The sequence below is a fragment of the Bos indicus x Bos taurus genome, chromosome 19, assembly GCF_003369695.1.
Source record: "Bos indicus x Bos taurus breed Angus x Brahman F1 hybrid chromosome 19, Bos_hybrid_MaternalHap_v2.0, whole genome shotgun sequence".
Classification (NCBI taxonomy): Eukaryota; Metazoa; Chordata; class Mammalia; order Artiodactyla; family Bovidae; genus Bos; species Bos indicus x Bos taurus.
In genome coordinates this window covers 54,856,042-54,875,916 of record NC_040094.1, presented here as the reverse complement: position 1 = coordinate 54,875,916, position 19,875 = coordinate 54,856,042, and the positions used below count along the sequence as shown (strand labels likewise).

The following is a 19,875-nucleotide window of genomic DNA, read 5'->3' as shown; positions in this document are numbered from 1 at the left end:
AGATGTTTTTATTCGTTCGTTCATTGTTGGCTGCACTGGGTCTTCGTGCTGGGTGTGGGCTTTCTGCGGAGTGCAGAGCGGGGGCTGCTCTCTGCTGCCGTGGCTTCTCTGGTCGCGGGGCGCAGGTTCCAGGACGTGGGCCTCACTGCCCCGCGGCACACGGGAATCCTCCAGACCAGGGGTCGAACCCACGGCCCCTGCACTGGCAAGTGGACTCTTAGCTGCTGGGCCGCCAGGGCAGTCCTCTTCTCGAACACCATGTCAGACAAGGCTTATGTCAGCATTTTTAAACATGAAAGTAGTATTCGTTCACTTTAAAATGGAAGGAAAATTAGAAGACACTGACCCTGTCACCCAGAAATAATCACTGAAATTGTTTCGGTCGTTCCTAGCCGGTCTTGGTCTGTGGGCTTACGGAGAGTGTCGCTTGGCTTTTTTCTTTTTAAAGAAATCAGGACTGTGTTGTGTGTGTTAGTGCCTTGCACTCAGTCTGTGGTGCGCCTTCCCGTAGCCTCAGGTCAGTGTTTCTCCAGGGCACGGTCAGCTCGTGGTGAATGCCGGTGTGTCATATGGTTTGCTATGTTTGATTAGTTGGTTGTTGGACATTTAGGTGCTTTCCAGGTTTTCTCCATCATAAACGTTGGCGTGATCAATGTGCGCATACAGAAATCTTAGTGCGTGGTTATTTTCTTGGGATAAACTCTTGCACATGGAGCTTTTCAAGGCTTTCGATAACCTGTTGCCAACTTGCTCTCCAGACGGGGACCTGGCCCCCCCTTTCCATCAGCCGTGTCCGGGGATGCCTGTTCCCTTGGCCTTCGTCAGCAGGGCTGATGACGTTACCACTTTCTGCCAGCTTGAGAGAAGAAAAACTGTGTCTTGTTTAAAAAAGGACCTTCATTATTTTAATTGCACTGCCTCATTTATCGAGGGTGCACTTTTAAATATTTCCTCCACCAGCTGAATTCCTTCAGCTCTAAATTGCCTGTTCCCCACGCACCTCAGTCTTCAAACTGTAGACACCCGGCTTACTAGCTTTCCCCAGGGATGTTTCACAGGGACGACCTGCGCCAGGGCCCCCGCGGAGCCCCAGGGCCAGCAGGCCGAGTGGCTGGTCCTGGAGCCGCCCCGGGACTCCTGGTTGTCCCTCTTCCCCAGGAGCAGGAGCAGCTCTACCGCAGGGCAGGCGTGGTGTCCTCTGCCACCTTTGAGCAGCCAAGCCGGCAGGTGAAGCTGTGGGTGAAGATGGTGACTCCGCTGATCAAGAACTTCTTCTGAGGACAGCAGGTACTGACCTTGGGTCACTAGGGGCCACGGGCGGTCCTCTCCAGCTGGGGTCCCGGGGCCTCTCGCAGGGGCTTGGGGGCTCTCTGGTCCATCCTTGGTTACCTGCCCAGGGGTGTGTGTCTGGGGTCATGGGTGGTTATCGAAGGCTTGGAAGCCTGCTGCTAATGAGGTGGCCCTTTCACCCTCCGTCGGGTCCCAGGGCCGTGGTGGGGTCACGTGGTGGGACGTGTCTGTGCTCGCATGGGGGCCGGAGGCGGCCTTGGGGCCAGGGCCTCATGGCTGCTGGACACCGGGGTAGATTCTGTGCCCACTGTCCGTCGCGGAGCACGGGGTTCTGAAGGCAGCGGGGGCAGAGGGGCAGCGCTCATGGTGGGGGCACCCGGGCTTGCTGCCTGGGCTGTGCAGGACGGACGGAGCCTCAGACAGGCTGTGACCCCGTCTCCCCGACACTCCTGGGTTGTGCTTGCAGACACGTGGTGGTCTCAGTGACTGGCGGCGGGACTCGCTCTGCCCACCCAGGAGCCTGCCGAGAGCCCCGAGGCCCCGGGCCACCAGCTGTGTCCCAGGGGGGGACAAGAGGAAGCCTCGTGGGACGGCCCCCAGGGCTGCCGTCAGGGGTGGGGTCTCTCCTGAGTGACCCTCTGGGTTCAGATCTCTTTAGACCCTGACCTGGCCCCAGGTGGATCAGTCTCGGGGTGGGACGTTCTGGGGCAGACTCCGCTGGTCCAGCCAGGCAGAGGGGCTTGTGGGGGAAGGAGAGCGAGCAGGCGGGAGCACAGGGTGGAGGCTGAGGAGGCTGAGCGGCCGAGCCTGGCCCGTGCTGGCCCCGTGTGTGTTCTGGGGTCACGGTTCTCTCCTCATCACTTTAAAAGGTTGCATTTTCTCACTTCGTTTTTTTCTCAACATTTTATTACTTTATTCAGATAACACAAAAATTCAGAGAGTAAAAAAATGCTTAAAGGCTGAGATGCAGATGCTTTCCTTTCCCCCAAGCTGCCTCTTCTACCTGCTGCTGTTTCTCTCTCCCCGGGGCCACTCCTCCCCTGCCCCTGGGGTCTCCGGGAGCAGATTTCAAAAACCTCCCAGCCTGGTGTGGCCCACTCCGCACACCTTCAGGTGCTTGAAGAGAGGACTGGTGCTTCAGGTCCAGAGAGGAGGCCTCACGGCCCCAGGGCTTGGCCCTCACCCCTGGCAGGGGCGGGGTGGTGGCAGGGAGTTGGGGGTGGGGGGAGACAAATGGGATTCCCTACCTGCCGTGTCTCCCTGCGGAGGGCTGGCAGCTCCGATGGTCACGTTCGCGCGTGGGTCCTGGGAGGCCGGGGCTCCGGGGCTAGGGGCACCCCATCTGAGCCTGGAGCGGCCCTGGCCCCGCCCCCGGGCCCAGACAGGTCTGCCGGTTCTCCGGTGGGGAGTGGGGTGGGGCAGCAGCACATCAGTTAACACTGTCTTCAAACCAGTTATTAAATTGTCCTGTGGACGATCAGAGGAGGGAAGCCAAAGGAATGTGCCGGGCACTGGGTTTCTGTTTGGAGGGAGGCTTTCGGTAAACAGCGTTTGCATTCCTGCAGGGGCTGTGGGCCCAGAGCGAGCCTGCGCCATAGCCGGGCTTGAGCAGTAGGCAGCCTGCTTGCTTTGTGTCTGCCGCCTGCCTTCAGGACGGTCCTGGGGGAGGGGGCTTCCCTTCTCCCCCTGGGGCTCACCGCAGCCTGGGCCCCTACCCTTCTCCCCCGGGACTGCTGCTGGGCTCACGGCACTTTAAGATGCAGCACAGCGCTCATCCCAGGCTCTATCTCTGAGACCGGATTGCAGCTCCAGGGTGAATCGTCTCACAGCATGGAGAGAATTTTGTCATCGACTCGCCGTGTGTGATGTAGAATGAATGACTGTCTTATTTCAGGTTCTGGAGGCAAAATTGGAAAACCTCCGCATTCTGTGGTTATCACCAGGGATTAGCATGAGTTGCGTGGTGGCCACCGGCAGGCCTGTGTTCTCCAGTCAGAGTGGTGGCTCTCCTGTCCCTCCAGCCTGGACACCACGGGCTACAGTGGCCCCTTCTGGCCAGCAGAGGCGGTTGCCCGGCATCCAGACTCTGGCCACAACCCCTGCTGCTGAAGGGGCGTGGATCCTCCAGGTCCCTGGGAGGGAGGGTTTGAGGGACACTTTTCCTTCTCCCTCTCAGCCCCACCAGACCCAGGATTGTTGTAGATCATTGGCCCCAGAGGTAGGCCTTCGAGGACTGCTTCTTTACCCATGGATTGGATGAGAATCCTTGGAAAAAGGTTTTTACAAAACTTCAGGATCAAGGTGAACTTAGAAAGCAAGGCCCTTGTTTTCTTGGCGCGGGGAGTGTGGGGTTGGGGGGGCAGGCTCCTTTACTCTGCTTTTAAGCCAGGAAACACTGAGGGTCCAGCACGTGAGGCCCCCCCCCCCCCCGCCCCCCCCCCCGACGTCTGTTTCTGGAGTTTGCGGGCCCTGCTCGCCGCCTGCCTTGTCCGCTTCTCGCTTTGTTTGCACCCGTCCCCTGGGGCAGCCTTAAGGGCAGCGCAGCTGCTTTTCTGAACTACGTGCGTCGGCTTGGCCATGCAGAGTCAGGCAGGTCTGGGCCTTGCTGCTCTCGGTCCTGCTGAGGTCATTCTGGCTGCCGATAGGGACACCGCCCCCCAGCCGTCAGACGGGGGCCTTCCCGGGGCAGCTCCAGGAGCGGCACCAGGGCAGCCACCTGCGCCCCTTGGAGCTCAGGGTGCAATGAGATGGGCCACCTCTCGTCCCTTCCCTGCTGGCTCGTGGGCAGGCTGTGTGTGGAGGGCGTGGGGGGCCACCTTTCCTGAACCTTGTCTCCTGTGCTAGAAGCATGGGGGGCTGGGGGCCCTGGCCCTCCTGGTGCCCACTGCCATGCTCAGCCCGGGTTGCAGTGCCCGAGGACACACTCACCCCAGGGTTTCTTGGCTGCTGAGCAGCCGGCCCTCTTCTGCTGACTTGGTGTCTGTTCTTCATTTTCTGATTCTGATTCCTAGATGGTGGGTGGGTTAGGCTGTGTGAAGTGTCTCTTATTTCTTGAGGTAGGCCTGTATTGCTGGGATCTCCTGGAAGTCTTAGAACTGGTTTTGCTTCATCCCACAGATGCTGGAAAGTGGCGTTTTATTTTCGTCGTCTCCAGGTATTTCCTGGTCTCCTTCCTAGCACGCGATGCCTCCTGCTGAACATTCCACGTGTGCTTGAAAGAACGTACATTCTGTTTTTGGATGGAATGTGCGCTAGTTATCTAGAAAGTCCTACTGGTCTGATGCGTCATTTGAGACAACTATTTCCTTATTGATTTTTCTGTCCATTGTTGTAAATGGGTGTTAAAGCCCGTTGCTGTTGTTACTGTCTTTCTCCTTTTGCACATGTTAACGTTTGCTTTATATGTTTAGGTGCGTCTGTAACGGTTACATCTTCTCGTATTGATCCCTTTATTATGTGACACCCTTCTTTGTCTATTATGCACTTTGCTTTAAAGTCTGTTGTGGTGGCAACAAGTGAGCACTGCTGGGGAGAAGGCGGGAGCTGAAGGACAACGAAGGTGCTGCCCAGCACTGAGCACGTTTACTGTGACCTCTCAGGGCACAGACACGCGTTCATAGTGGTCCCTCCGGTTCCCAGCAATTTCAGAAAGTGGGCAGTTGACAGGGAAGTACTTGAGGTGCATGGAAATGGCCCCTCTTTGGAAACAGTTTGTTTTTCAGATTTCTGGGGCAGGGAGGAGGCATTACCATAACCGAGGGAGGTTTCCTTCCTTCAGAGAAGGAAGGACGCTTTAGGAGACAGAGCCTGTGGAGGTGGCAGCTCCTGTTTATACGGGAACGGAACGCCCTGGCCCCTTAGTGGTGGGTGTTTACATGTAGCATCAGGCCCAAGGGTGGGACTGCCTCCAGCTCTAACCCTCCAGGCCACTGATGGGGGAAGATTAACCCAGCCGCCCCTGTGGGAAGTCAGGATTTGGGGGTTTGGGTCCTGGGTTGTTCCTCCAGCTGCTGGGAATCGGGGCCTCGCCCCCAGGCCTGTGCCAGGCCCTTGGTGGCCACCAGGCGCCGAGCTGAAGGCCAGCTCCAGTGAATCAGACAAGCCTGGCTCAGTAGCATCATTGTTTTAATCCTATCCACCCCGCCTCTGATTAGTCCAGATGTGCTATGAAGTGCCTCGATTATTTAGGAGAACAAAAAGCAACCATCAGTTCCTGTGAAAATAAATGACAGTTGCAGGACTGGGATCCCAGCTGTGAATCTGAAGTTGCAGTCAGGACCTGGCCCAGGGCAGCGTGGGCCTCTCTCCAGCTAGACCTGGAGGAGCAGCGCCACGGCCGCTAGGATCCACTTCGCTGCCTTCTCCTTGGTTTTCAGGTTAAAGGTCCAGACGTAGGTGGGACCACGGATGCGTGTTTTGTACACGGGACATTCATAGATGTTCTTGGTCTCCATGCGGTCCACAGGGATGGCCTTGATGAAGATGACAGGCATGGCTGGCGTCAGCTCTTTCAGCCGCGCTTCAGCGATGACTCCGGTCTGGGTGTCCCAGCGAGCTCCTGCAGGGATGGCACACCTGAGGGTCAGGGTGGTCCGTGGTGAGGTGACTGGTTCCCGTCTGTCTCGCTGGCAGGGAGGGGCGGGGCCTGGCTCACACCCCCACCCCTGCAGCGATGTGCCGAGGCCGGACTGGCACTGGGATCACCACATGTGGGGCTGCGAGCAGAGGGTGTGGTGGGGGGCTTCTCGCTGCCAACGTCTGAGGGACGGCCCAGCCCAGCCCAGCCCAGCCCTGAAGCCCTGGGCTCCATTGTTTACATTTGTGGTGTTGTCAGGGGCAGGAAACTAACTCCAGCTAAAAGTGACCGATTAAAGCTCCCCGCTCCCCTCCCCTGTGGCGTCTGTCCTGTCCGTGCGCAGTAAACGTGTAGACGCACATTGAACTGTTGCCTCCTTGAACCGGACTTATTTCTACTCACCCTATTTAATGACGCTGAGATTTCCTGTAATTCCACAATAAACATGGAGAACGCCTGCTGCTGTGCTTATCTCTGGGGATGTGGGGAGGGGGTCTGACACCCCCACTACAGGGGTGACATCTGTCGCGGGGGAGGGGCTGGCACTCAACTCAGAGCGGTCCTGTCCGGCTTCGCTTGGTGCAGGACAGGGTGGGGGCTGAGTGAGCACCGGCCTTGAGCCCCCCGCGGCTGCTGGGACCTGGCCACGTGATGGCCTCTCACGGGGCTCCGAGGAGGGCCAGGCTGCCATGCCCTTGGGTGTGGGGTGGGGCTGGCTTCTGGCCCTCCGCCCTCAGAAGGCACACCAGGCTCCAGGGCCCTGTGCCGCCCGCGCCAGCTACCTTCCATGAAGAGCCCGTAGACGTAGGAGCCCTCCCGGGGGGGCGCAGTCATGTCCTCCCGGTTCTTCTTGGTCACCTCCACGGACAGACACATCTTGTCCAGTGGCCACTCATTCTTCCTGGCCATGGACTGCATGATGGCCGTGAGGAAAGACTGGGGGTTGAAGAAGCCAGCCAGCCACACGGTGGTGGGCAGCGCGAAGTCCGTGGTCCAGGCCTCGAGCTCCTGGAGGGGCAGGGCGGGGCCGAGCTGGAGCCACCCCGCCCCCACACCGCGGTGGGCAGCGGGGCCCCCGCCGCCTGCCCGGGGTTCCCCCTCGCTGGGCGGGGGGCGCTCAGTGTCAGAGGCTCGAGTCTGAAAGGCTGCTGCTCCCTTCCCTGGTCCCCCCCAGGAGGTGGCTGCCCCAGTGGGTGTTTCTGGAGCCTCTTGGACCTGCTGGGAGGGCCTCTGCATCTCTGGCCACAGGAGCTGCTCACACCTCGAGCTCACCCTGGGCTTCCTTCGAGGGGAAGTGCCTGCACTCTGAGGCCTGTCTCCCTGAGGTGTGGCCCAGGCGCTTTCGGCCCTGCTCTGAGCAAGGCCGGGCCAGTGGGGACCTCGGCACACTCCCGCTCCCCAGCCTTGCTCTTCAGGCCCTGGGGACGGGTTTGCTGAGTGTGCAGTGGCTCCCCGGAGGCTGTCCTTACCCTGATGCGGAGCAGCAGGTCGGCGTACCAGGCCGCCAGGCCCATCATGGAGGGGTAGGCCCGGGCCACCCAGGAGTCGGGCACGGTGTCATAGAACAGGGCTGTGGACAGGTCCTCCATGTCGGTTGTGATGGTCAGTTCTCCCTGGGGGACACACAGTTGGGGGTGCTGGGGCGCTCAGCAGTGATGCAGACCCAGGCGTCACTGGCCCTGAGGTGCCCACTTCTCCAGCCCAGGGACCTCGAGGGTGCGGCTCAGTGGCCTCAGGCTCATTGGCCCATGGCCGAGGGTGGTCAGCCCGCATCTAGGTCCCGCCCCGGGTCCTGCCGCCCCATTCTGACCTTCAGCCCCAGGTTCAGCTCCTTCAGCGAGCGCCGCATTTCATTGGTCAGGATGTTCATCCTCTCACATTCCTGGAAGGCGACCACCACGTAGGGGGTCTTCTCAGCGGCCTTGGCCATGATCTCGGCCATGTTGAACGTCTCCGGGATCTTCTCTAGGATCTCGTCCAGCACGGCCTTCACCTGGAAGCCAGTCCCCAGCCGGCTCGTGTCACTGGCCCCAGCCCTGCCCCAGTGCCAGGCCAGGGCACTGCCCCAAAGTTCACCTCCAAGCCCAGGAGCGAGGCAGGCGGAGTTGCCAGGAAAAGGGCACCGTGGGGGCGCAGCCCCGGGCTCATCGTCAGGGCCATCTGGCTGTGCCCTCAGGAGCATCGCCGCTCTACCCGGCGCCTTCAGACCTCCTGAAGATGCCTCCCTCCCCATCAGGTCACCCGGTGGTCGTGGGGTCCTGACCCTGTCCTTGGTGGGAGCTGTCTGCGGGGACGTGCTGGTCACACCCTCTCAAGGGGTGGCCCCCATGGTGGGCCCTTATACCACTGCCCACCCGTAGACCTCTGGTCAGTCATGGGAGAAAAGGTCGTGGGGCTTCATAGCACCGAGGCTCCGCTCCAGTCGAGAATCTCGACTTCCCCGTGCTGGCGGGGCAGGGCGGGGCAGGGCCGAGGTTCAGAGCCCTGGGGAGGGAGGCACTGTGGGGATGGCGCTCTCTAGCTCAGCACTCGGTGCTTAGTGGTGCTTAGTGGCTGCAGCAGCCAGCTTGTAGGTTCCCTGCCGGGTGGGGGTCAGACACCCACCTTCTCCTCGCGGGAGACCCCAGTGCCAGCCCCTGAGTCTGTCTCCTTGGGCTGCATCTCCAGGACGGTGCGGAACAGCTTCTCCGAGGTGACCGTCAGGAAGCCAATCTCCGCATTGGGGTGCAGGCCGTACAGGTAGGGGCTCTCGGGGGGCAGGTTCTCATCGATGTATTCGTGGTAGCCCTGCAAAAGGGGGCTAGGTGAGCAGGGAGAGCCGCACGAGCTAGAGCCTGCACTGTCCTCGTATGAAGCCTCGTTTCCCAGAACCTTCCGTCCACCCCTTGCCCTCTGGGCCAACCCCCTGTTGGGGCTGCTGCCCACTGCAGAGAGGGCGTTTCCCCTCCTGCTCTGTGGAGGCTGCCTCTCAAACCCTCTTTCTGGGTTGCCTGCCCGCTGGCTTCCTCCTGGAGGGTCTGTGCTAAGGTCCGTGACGGAGGCCCTCTCCAGGGAGCCCACGGGCTAGCACTCCCCTGTTGCTCTGCCTCCCGGAGGGCGCCCGTGTCTCATGTGTTACCCCATCCCTGGAGGGCGCTCTCCTCACCTTGTAGTCCAGGTTGGGGGGGATCTGAAAGCCCGGGGCCAGCAGGATCTCCCCCTCCAGCATCTCCGCCCGGATGTACTCCGCCAGGTAGGTCCTGCAGAGCCGGCGGTCCCAGTCGTCCGTGATGTGGCCGCCGTACATGATCTCCCCGAAGAGGTAGCGGAGGTCGTCCCAGGGCACCTTCGAGGGGACAGCTGCCGTCAGGGGGCCTGCCAGGCCCTCATGTCGCCCTTGCCCCTTCCTCCCCACCCGCTCTGCAGGGTCACCCGCTACCCTCGGCCACCAGGCCCAGGGCTGGCCCTGCCTCCCCTCTGACTCCAGCCAGCAGCTGAATGGGATCAGCCCCTCCTCGACCCTCTTCCCATGAGGGGCTCTCCAGCCTCCACCCCGTCTCCCTGGCCCTGTGCCCACCCTTCCTCCACGCTCTCCCTTGACATGAGTCCCCTGGCACCGGCACTGAGTCCCCGCAGGCCCACCCCACACCTGCAGCCCGCCTGTCCCCCGCTCCCTTTATTCCCCCACGTGGGGCTGGAACGGGGAGCTGCCTGTGACCCTTCCCTTCACCACCATCTCCAACAAGAGCAGTAACTCTCCATGGACGGAGTGTTGGCTCTGGGGCACCGGCGATCTTTTTGGCCACGCAGTGCAGTCTAGTGGGTCTTTCACTGACCCCACCCACAGGGCCCTGGTCCCAAGCATACTCCAGTAGCCTTGCCCACGCGGGCTCCGGTAGCAGAGCCAGCTCCAGCAAGTACCCTCTCCCCGACCCCAAAGCCTGGTTCTGCCCTGAGGGAACCCGACCAAACCAGGCAGCACACACAAGCATCCCCCGGCTGGTGGCCGGGTCTCTCTGTGCATCCCTCGGCTCTGCCCCGGCTTCCACGCTGTGCCCTTGGCCTGGGGTGCCGCTCCTTTGGCCACCACATGCCACGACTGCACTCCTCTGAAGCCACTTGGGTGCAGATCTCCGCCACCCCCGACAGTGCTGGGAACCTGTCCCCTCCCTGCTCTCATCCCAGTGCGTAGCTGCTCCTCCTGCAGAACGCTGTCCAGCAGTGAGAGCCACACGGGGACGCCATGAACGAGACTTCCGATTTTCCAGCAGCCACTTAAGTGGAAAGATTGTTCCGGCAGGCATTCAGCATCAAAATTATGAATGAAGTATTTCACTTTTTTTTGTTAGTTTTGCACCAAGCTTTTGAAACCCAGAGTGTATTGTGGCTCTCTGTTGAGACATGCTGTGCATCACATGTACCGCCCGGCCTGGGACCTCACCGCACACACTTATTTTCTCTGAGGATTGCGACTCCTTAAGGGCAAGGTGGGCATTGATGCAGCTCCTGCAGTGCCCTGCCTGGATGGTAGCTGGCTGCCAAGAACAGACAAGTTAAAGTTAATTGAATAAGAACTTGTTGACTTTTTTTTGGGGCCGAGTCGCACAACATGTGGGAATCTTAGTTCCCCAACCAGGAATCAAGCTCAGACCGTCGGGGGTGAGAGTATGGAGTCCCAATCACTGGACCGCCAGGGAAGTCCCAAGAACTTGTCTTGGGACTTCAGTTGTCTGGTGTGCTCTCATGAACTTTGACTTGGAATACTAATCTCCTCTTCGTTGTCATCTGTGACTCTCACTTTTTCTCTCTGCTTGGTTATCTTGAGTATGTGCTGAGCTGCTTTCTCTGCATTCTGTGTATTTGCTTCGGGGACAGCTTCTGTTTCTCCTGCCAAGTGGGGTCAGGTACACCCCACGCTCTGCCTCCCTGGTCTCCTCAAACGGCCTCTTGGTGGGACGGCCCTTCCCTGCGGGTCGGGTAGGGGGTTGGTGGGACTGACCCCCGGGGGCGGGTGCTGTGTGCCCACCTGCTGGATGGAGTCCCCGGAGCGCTGCTCAGAGACGAGTTGCCAGGCCTTGTCCCTAGAGTCCGGGTTAACTTTCTCAGAGTTGGGAGGACGGAGGGGCTGTGGGCGGCGGGTGACCTCATGGCAGGTGTTTACTCAACATTGTCTCCCTGGGGCCACGGGCTGGAATGAGGGACGATTGGCCCTTGCAGGCCCCGGTCCCAGGCCTGAGCACATGCTGCTGAGCGGGACGCCGAACGTCCCTCACGCCGGCGGTCATGGGAGCACACGGTGTGCGTCCTGAAGTGGTTTCTTAGGTTCTGTGTGTCACGAGGGAAGCTTCTGCGTAAATGTCGTTACAAGCTCCCAGCACCACTCCTCCTCCCACTCGAATCTCCCGGAGAGAACTTCTCTGACGAAGCTACTGTGATGATGCAATTCTTCCTCCACGTCTTCCTGCGTCTGTTTACTTGTGCGAGTGTCGTAAGATGTGCCGCTGGCGTGCAGCTCAGACCCTGTCACAGGTGAAGTGACCCCCACCCTCACCAGCACCTGCAAACGGAGATTGCCGTCCCCTTCCCCGAGGAGGGCCGGCTTGCACCCGGTCTGCCCTCCTGCTTTGTCTGGGGTTGGGTGTTTTGCCAGGAACTGAGCAAACAAACATTCCAGTCTCAGGCTTGGGTGGCGGCCATCCTGGGAGGTCCGCTTCCTCCAGGGTCTGAGGACAGCTGGCCCAGGTCTCCCCTCTTCCCAGTGCATCTGAGCTTTCTTACGATGGGCAGGGGGTATTCTCCACCCCTTGTCTCTTAGCCCCTAAAGCTTGGAGGGGGTGCTCTGAGCCTCAGGCTTTCAGACATCCTTGGGGCGCGTGTCTCGGCCTTCAGGCACTGGGCCCAGCAGTCTGGGTGCCCTGGGAGCTTTGTGGGCCAGCAGAATGTCCACCGCAGTCAGTGTAGGAAGGTGCTGCTGTGCAGGAGTGCGGAGGAGCCCAGGGTTTATGGGGTCCCCTTCTGCCGCCTCCTGGTGGGGGCTCACAGAGACAGGTCCTGTGCCAGGGCCCCGCTCCATGTGGGAGATCCCGAGAGGAGCGCAGTAGGCTGGAGGCCGGGCGGCTCTCGGTTCCCCAGGCCATGGCCGCCTCTGGCTTTGGTCGCGTGTGGACTCACCCCACCTCAGGCCCACGCCCGCAAGTCCCCGCTCTGTGCCACAGACAGGCCAGCTGGGGCCCTCCGGCCAGAGTTCCTGGCTGAGCTGCCTCTCTGCAGCCCTCACGGCGGCTTTCATAGCGCCTCACACGTTTGTCTCCGTTTTCAACAAGAATGAAAGGAAGTGCTCTGTGTCTCCAGAGAGATTTTTTTTTTGGCCTGCCCTCTGATCTTGTGTTCTGCCTCCAGACACTGACTGGGGAGGCCTGCAGCCCCCGAGGCCCTTCTTCGGCTTTTCCCAGTTCACCACACTGCCCAGGAGGCTGGCCTTTCTGGGGGAATCCCTGTTCAGGTGCAGGATGAGCGGGTTCCCAAAGATGCTGACCCTCATGGAGTCATAAAAATTGCCAGACAGCCGAGGACTGCTGGAGGGGCCGATCAGGACCTGGGTGCTAACCATGCTGTCAGATGGGTGGGGTCACGAGGAGCCTCATGCAGTCAGGTTTCCTTTGGCTTATGGACCCAAGGGAACGTCTCTTAAACATGAGACGGAGCAATGGAGTGGGCGGGCGGGCACCAGATTGGCCCATACCTTGGGGTTGGCTTCCAGGTAGTTGTAGAGCACGTTGATGGAGATGGTGAGGTCCCCGTTGTTGAAGGGGTACGACCGGTTCCAGCCCTGGGCCCCGAACTTGCGCCTCTCGGCCACCACGGCATGGAAGTAGCACAGGGCGAAGAGGATGCACTTGAACTCGATCTCCTTGGTGCACATCTCCAGCGTGTCCTGCGGGAGGACACACCCGGGTCAGGTGGGGTCCACACGGGTGCCCCGGCAGGGCCAGGCCATCCTTGCTGGCTGCTTTACGGGCGGTGCAAGGTGGGTGGAGGATAGGGGTGGGCCCTAAGGCCCCTGACTGCTCTGCGCTGGTCTGTAAAGTCGGGTAGAGAATGCTTGCTTGTCTTTGCTTTGAATGCAACTGTATCACGTAAGTATAGGATACAAGTCAAATTACTGATACTTCTTCCAAATAAAATATTCCCCAATATAATTCCTGTGCAATTATTAACATTTCCTCATCGTCTACACATCCCAGACTCTCCAAAAACAACCTGTGAAGGGGGAGGGGGTGTTTAGCAAAGCCTTTCTGAAAGCAGGTGGCCCTAGGGAAAGGCAGACTCAGCCCTGAGTCTGAATGCTAGTTCTCTCTGGGCAGGTGAGATTTTAACTGGTCTTTGCTAAGCAGGTGGCTCTGAGCAGAGAGGCTTCTGGAAGCTAAGCAGTGTCCTCCTCCCCGGCTCAGGCTTGCGAGCACCACCCGGAGGCCAAGTGCTCTGTGGGGGCGGCAGGCCTGGGGCCAGAAAGCCAGATCAGGGGCAGACATCTGTCGAGGGGTCCCAGTGGGGAAAAGTGTGGGTGAAAAGCACAGGAGGGGTCCCACCTGCGTGAAGAGGTCCAGGGCCTTGTGCAGGTTGGCGTACATGCCCGTGGGCGGCTCGTTGGTGATCTTGATGGCGTTCTCCAGGATGCCCTGGGGGATGATGTGGCTCTCGGGGCTGGGGGCCGGCTCGGCGCTGATGAACACGCGGTAGTCATCGTGGCTGCCGGCGCTGTGCCTCTCCAGCTTCTTGTCCAGGGTGCTCAGCCACCGGGCTACCAGGTGGATGTTCTGCGGCCAAGACCAGGGCTCAGCACCTGCACGCTCCTCCCCAGGACAGGCCCCTCCGCAGAGGTCCCGACCCTGCCGTCTGCCCTTCCCCGGGGCGCTGGCCACACTGGGTCATCTCACCCAGTGACTGAGGCCCCGGAGTCGAGGCTGGTGCTCAGTTAATTCAGGGCCTCCAGCCTCGGTGAGTCTTTCCCACCCTCCACCCAGCATCAGGGCTGGGTCCCTGATGCTGGGTTACATGGTCCCCGCCCCTCCTCTGAGAGGCTTGGGTGGAAAGCAATGACCTGGAGAAAAGGCTACCCCCGTGCACTGTTAGTGGGATTGTAAATTGGTGCAGCCCCTGTGGGTAGCAGTTTGCAGGTTCCTCGCAGAAAATGAAGCATAGAACTGTGTTGTGACCCAGGCAACCCCAATTCTGGACATTTATCCAAGAAAATGAAAACGCGATTCCAAAAGATACACGTAGCTGTGTTCACAGCTGCATTGTCTACAGCTGCCAAGGTGTGGAAGGAACCTAAGTGCCCGTCAGTAGGTGAGTGGATAGAACAGAAGCACAGCAAAACATGAAGGAACGATGAGCACTGGATGGGGTGACTATGTGGGTAAATTTAAAAATATCTCTTGACTGTAACAAGCAATAATGTATCATGGGATTTAAAATATAAAATCAGAGTGCATGATAATATCAAAAAAGATGTGGTGTATATATGTAACACACACACACACACACACACAATGGAATATTACTCAGCCCTAAAAAAGAATGAAATTTTGCCATCGGCAACAACGTGGCCAGTCCTAGAGAATATGCTTCAGTGAAAGAAGTCAGACAGAGAAAGACAAATACCATATGATTTCACTTACGTGTGGAATCCAAACAACAAATGGACAAACGTAACAGTCATAGATGAAACAAACAGGTGGTTGTCAGAGGGGTGGTGGGAGGAGAGAAATGGAAGGGCGATTACGAGGCGCAGATTTCCAGTTACAAAACAGATGAGTCACAGGCATGGTGGGGAAGGTGAGGTAATGTCTTTCCTGACAGATGGTAACTGGACTTACAGTGGAGATCGTTTTTGTAAAAGAAAATGAACTAAGAGAAGGACTTAAACCCGGGGTCCCCACACGGGGCCGGGCCAGGCCCCGTGGACTGAGGTCTGCCCTGCTGCGGGGTCTGCCAAACCCGGGGCGGACCAGGGTGGGGACTTGGACAGGCTGCAGGGCCAAGGACGGGCGGTCGAGCCAGCACGGGGAGGAGGGGGGATGTCTTTCTCACTGTTGAAGGATCCACACTTGCAGCACCAGGACAGCGGTGACGCCCCAGGCCACCTGCTGACCAGGCGGAGCCATGCTTGCTGTGGGAGACTCCTGCCCCGAGCCCTGCTCCAGAGGCTGCAGGAGTCCCAGCCAGGCTGGTGAACGCGAATCCCTTCCTTCTGGCCTTCAGGCCAATCCCCTCGGGTGCTGAGGCCCTGGGGAGCCCTCCCACCAGGGGCACTGGCGTCCCCTACCCACAGGGGCGTGGGCACCCTCTCCCCCGCACCTGGAGGATAACCCAGTGTCCGTTCTCCGCCGCCACGTCCAGGGCGTTCTCGGCCACCACCTCTTGTCCCTGCCCCAGGGACACGTTATGGAGTTTCCCGTTGTCTATGGTAAATCCCAGTTTTTTCCCTGAAGAAAAACAGGAAAAGCACGGGGAAGGCTGAATGACAAAAACAGAGGTTCCGTGATCCACAGCTTGGAATTCCATACCCTCTCTTAAAATTTGACAAAAGGTCAAAGTGTACTGCTTTGAAAGCCATCTCTAATAGGGACATGTCATAATTCGCAATGTTGTGCAACCGTTTCTCTGGTTCCAGGACATTTTCATCGTCCAAGAAGGAGACCCTGTACCCATCCCGCTGCCCCCACCCCCCAGCGTCTGGGGACCACTAATCTGCCTTCTGGCTCTATGGATTCGTCGTTTCAGAGACAAGGAATTGTAGAACATGGCTCCTTGCCTCTGGCACAATGTTCTCTCTGCTGTCCATGTTGCAAGGGTGGGTCAGCGCTATTTTTTTATTGAAGGATAATTGCTTTACAGAATTTTGTTGTTTTCTGTTAAACCTCAACAGGAACCAGCCATAGGTATACTATATCCCCTGCCTTTTGAACCCCCCTCCCAGCTCCCTCCCATCCCACTCCTCTAGGTTGATAGAGAGCCCCTGTTTGAGTTTCCTGAGACAGACAGCAAGTTCCCATTGGCTACTTAACATACGGTAATGCAAGTTTCCAGGTCACTCTGTCCATACACCTCAGCCTCTCCTCCCCTCCCCCATGTGCATAAATCAGCCTCTCCTCCCCTCCCCCCATGTGCATAAATCTGTTGTCCGTCCGTGTCTCCACGGAGCCTTTCATGGATTCGCCTCGGTAGGATCAGCCATTCATCAGCTGGTGGGCCTGTAGGCCAGAAGATCTGCCTTCTGGCCGCTGTGAGAGCTGGTCCCTGTGAAGTGTGTGTTGGGGAATGTCCCCGGAAGTGGGCGTGCCAGGCCGTCCGGCAGTTCTGCGTGTGACTTAGGGAGGGACCACCGGCCATCTTTCCACCCCCTCGCGGTCCCACCAGCGGCACACAGGACCCCGGCAGCAGTCCTTGCTGCGTGTCAGGCACTTGCCCTGCTGCCGGGAGTGGAGGGGTCTCCATGCTTTGGACCCGTGATGCCGCCTCATGCTGGCCACACTTACCCAGGGCTTCCACGTCCTTCAGGGGGTCGACCCCCGGGGAGAGGATGAAGAAGATGGGGGTGGAGGGGCTGCTTTCCTCATAGGACTTGGAGAACTCGACGCTCCGGCCCTCCACGAACTTGCTGCCCATCTTCTCCTCCACAAAGTTCCTGAGGGGACAACACTCGGTCAGACCCAAAGGGGAGGGCCTGTTTCCCTGGGGGACTTTCTGAGGCAGAGAAGGGTCTCTAGGTGGAAAGCCAGTTTCTGCTGGCACCTCCTGTAAGCAGGGAGGCCGTGTGTGGTGTTTGCTTGGGGCGCCCTTGGCTCCCATCCACCTGCACATGGACAGGTGAGAGGCTCTTGCCCCCGCTTTCAAAGATGTACAAGGCCAGCCAGGACGGGACTCAAGGTGCCACGGCGTTCAGGTGAGCACACCTCTGCTCCCAAGGAAGAGGCCTGTCCCTAGAGACTTCCTGCTTCTGGCACACTTGTCCGCTCTCCAGACCAAGGCAGCAACAAGAGCAGAACCCAGACCCATCTAAGGGTCCTGGTGATCTCCCAGGGGCCCGAGGAGGAAGGACATGTATATTAGAGCCGCCTTGACGAGCTCCAAGGACCATAAAACATGCACCTTCAGGAAAGTCACAGAAAAACCCCAAATTCTCTTCACATAAGCACCTTTCTCTTCCAAGCCCCAGGCTCTGTGTTGACCCTGACAAGGCTGGGGTCAGTTGAGGCCCCTCCTAGGGTGACTCTGGGCATCTCATCTCAGGTCTCTGCCCCTCCCTCTTGACCACAGGTGGCTGAGCTCGCTGTGTCTGAATGAGCCATGGGAGCTAAACTTATGTCCAATGTGGTCTTGGAAAGGACGGCGGCCTCCTTAGGAGATGACTCCCAAGGGGTCAGCAACCTGAGGCTCTGAGCATCGTGAAGACCCTCAGGTGGGCCTGGTCATGTCAACGCACCCCTCGGAGTCAACAGGGAGTTAGCGGGCGGGCACCAGGTGGGCCTTCCTACTCCCGCAGGAGTGACATCTCTCATTGCACCCCACCCCCACCCTGTAGTCTGGCCTTTACTGGCTTCTGCACAGACTCCTGAGTCGTTGCTGACCCCAGGCCAGGGCGGGGTTCCTGCTCAGTGTTGACCCCAGGCCAGTAGAGGGGTGTTCCTGCTCAGTGCCAACCCCAGGCTGGGGGGGTTCCTGCTCAGTGCTGACCCCAGGCTGGGGGGGCTCCTGCTTAAGGCCTCCAGTCATGTTCAGCTCCTGCCTTTGAAATTGACCTGGAACGTCACTGTGGGGATCCCTGCCCAGGAAGGACGTCTGGGAGGTAGCAGGTCCCACCCCGGGGCAGGAATGTCACGAGCTCACTGCTGCTCCTGACGTGGCCGGGCCACGTGGTCACTCTGTGCGGACGAATTGATGACACAGAACAGCAGGCACCTGGTTCCGGTTGGGCTCTGCTGCTCTGGCGCTGCGTCATGGACACGTGGGTACCAGAGCCACCCTCAGTGGCCTGCTTGGTGCCAGGTGTACAGATCCGGCTGGTGTTTTGGGGGGCCTGATGCCAGCTCCCTGTCTGTCATGGGCGAGTGACCTTCCTGGGGCCTGTGGACGGGAGGAGGGAAGGCACTGGGCTCCAGGGCTTGGTGGAGGGCCGAGTGAACCTGGTGGGAGGCTCTGGGGCGCCCGGCACCTGGCGCCCAGGCTCTTGCTGATTGTGTGTTATTATTCGCCATGGACTTGGACCTGGATCTCCTTGCTGTTGAGCTCCGCTCCCGTTTCACTGGGGAGGTGAATCTGCTCTCCTCGCCTCCATCACAGAGCGTGACATGGGAGCGCCTGGTGTTCATGGTCGCCCACATGGTCCCGGTGCCCTTTCTCCTGTGTGACTTGGGTGACTCACGAGCGCTCTGGGGGCAGTGGGCCTGGACACCCACACGTGCTCAGCTCTCCCGGCGGGCGGCGTCCCGAGGGATGGCCAGTGCCCTTCCCCTTGGTCTTCCTCAGACTTTGTCCATCCTTCCTCTGGCGCTGAGCCCAGGAGGGTCCTGCTCTCTCCCTGTGACGTGATGTCTGGCTTCACTCTACCTGCTTCCTCCTGCGCCCAGAACCCCTCCGGGTCCCGTTCCTCTTTCGTCCCAGGAAAACAAAGCAAAACAGAAACGAACTGGTCCCTGAGCAACCGGTGGGTGTGAGTCAGGCCTTTGCTTTGTCAGAGGGGAATTCTACGAGGGACGTGGGCGTCTTTTGGGAAATCTGGTGGCTTTCAGGCCACTGGGACAAGTGGAAAACCAAGAAGCCTCTCCAAGAGAACGGGGCCTGCTTTGGTTCCTCCTTTCCCCACGACACCACAGTGGTCTGCCCGGGTTGGTGTGCGTGTGTTACAGCGGCTGCTATTCCTGGAGTCTTTGTGTGCTCTGGGGAGTGAAAGGAGCCAGGAGCTGAAACTCAATGCTTAAGTTTCCGGTCCTGGAGGTGGTTCAGGTCCAGGGAGGTTGCTCACGAAATCACAACTGTTCCCTTTGCAAATGAGCCGTAAAAATAAAAGATTTACTTGAAGTCCAGTCACTGCGGCCACGCATGTCCTCCGATACTGATGGCTCTGCCAATTCCGTCCCCACAGCATCCTACAAGGACCCCGTGTGGTTGCGCAGGCTGTTAGCGCCCAGGCTTTTTTTTTTAATCTTGGCGGCAGACCCAGGGAGTCTTGTCTTCCTGTCACTTAGCTCAGGGTGTCCTCGCCCAGCATCGGGGGAGGCGGGGAGTCCCATTGGCCACCTTTGGAGACCCCAGTGCTCCGAGAGCTCAGAACGGGGATCGGTGGGCGGGGTGGGAGTGGCAGGGGCCCGGGGCGGGGCACTCACTTGACGGCATAGGTCATGCGGTCGGGCCGCATGCAGCGCACCATGCACAGCTTCTGCAGCGCCGTCTTGTTCTTCCACTCCTTGGGGAAGATCTCCTTTTCTGGGGCTTCTGACTCCACCAGCTTCTTCCACCGCTTGGCAGACCCCTCAATGTCATTGTCTAGGTTCTTGAACTCATCCATCTCCGAGAGGGCCTGGGGGCAGACCACACTTTCAGCTCTCCCCTGTCTATCCCAGGGGGGCACCCTGCCCCTAGGCTCTGGGAGATGCCTGACGGATCAAACGATGAGCTGCTGGGGGCTGGAGGCAAACCAGAGAAAGCGCTGGGATGAGGGAGGAGGAATCTGATCTAGGGATGTGACTCTCGGCTGCTTTTCTGGATGTGGGGGGCTTTGGAATGTTGGGGGGGGCCTGCTCATCCCAGGGGACCACCTTCCTCTGGTCGTTTTGACTCAGACCTTGACATTTTGCACACTTGCCTGGAGGTGAGTAGGGGGATCAGTTTGCCACCTGCAGGGGTGTGATGATGGACCTGCTATGACCCAGGAGGACGGGAGGGTCCCCGTGAGCTGGCAGGCAGCCCATCACTCCCCAGTCCTTCCCCATTCTCCTAAACGTCCGGCTCCGAGCGTCTAGTAAACA

General features: G+C 59.3%; 2 protein-coding genes across 17 annotated transcripts in view; one reads left to right on the top strand and one right to left on the bottom strand.

Annotated features, from left to right (window-relative positions):
* PGS1 (phosphatidylglycerophosphate synthase 1) overlaps window positions 1-19,875 on the top strand; it is a 65,633-nt gene that overhangs the window by 31,040 nt on the left and 14,718 nt on the right. For 3 of the 14 annotated variants that reach the window (XR_003506824.1, XR_003506820.1, XM_027518334.1), the window contains 2 exons: window positions 1,159-1,287; window positions 5,756-6,324. Coding sequence is in view for 6 of the 14 variants with exons in the window: in XM_027518334.1 (XP_027374135.1) it covers window positions 1,159-1,278 (120 nt within the window). In the remaining 8 variants the exon portion in view is untranslated. Of the gene's footprint in view, window positions 1-1,158; window positions 1,288-1,756; window positions 3,592-4,407; window positions 6,325-19,875 lie in introns of those variants that run through there. The other 11 variants (XR_003506823.1, XR_003506819.1, XM_027518332.1 and 8 more) reach the window with 7 other exon arrangements.
* Window positions 5,399-19,875, bottom strand: part of DNAH17 (dynein axonemal heavy chain 17) — a 93,693-nt gene continuing 79,216 nt past the window's right edge. For 2 of the 3 annotated variants that reach the window (XM_027518328.1, XM_027518329.1), the window contains 11 exons: window positions 19,234-19,427; window positions 16,387-16,535; window positions 15,206-15,333; window positions 13,435-13,662; window positions 12,588-12,779; window positions 9,012-9,191; window positions 8,471-8,653; window positions 7,677-7,859; window positions 7,336-7,479; window positions 6,649-6,874; window positions 5,420-5,848 (listed from right to left, as the gene is read on the bottom strand). In XM_027518328.1, the coding sequence (XP_027374129.1) occupies window positions 5,601-5,848; window positions 6,649-6,874; window positions 7,336-7,479; window positions 7,677-7,859; window positions 8,471-8,653; window positions 9,012-9,191; window positions 12,588-12,779; window positions 13,435-13,662; window positions 15,206-15,333; window positions 16,387-16,535; window positions 19,234-19,427 (2,055 nt within the window). In that variant the 3' untranslated portion in view covers window positions 5,420-5,600. Of the gene's footprint in view, window positions 5,849-6,648; window positions 6,875-7,335; window positions 7,480-7,676; window positions 7,860-8,470; window positions 8,654-9,011; window positions 9,192-12,587; window positions 12,780-13,434; window positions 13,663-15,205; window positions 15,334-16,386; window positions 16,536-19,233; window positions 19,428-19,875 lie in introns of all 3 variants that reach the window. The other variant, XM_027518330.1, reaches the window with a different exon arrangement.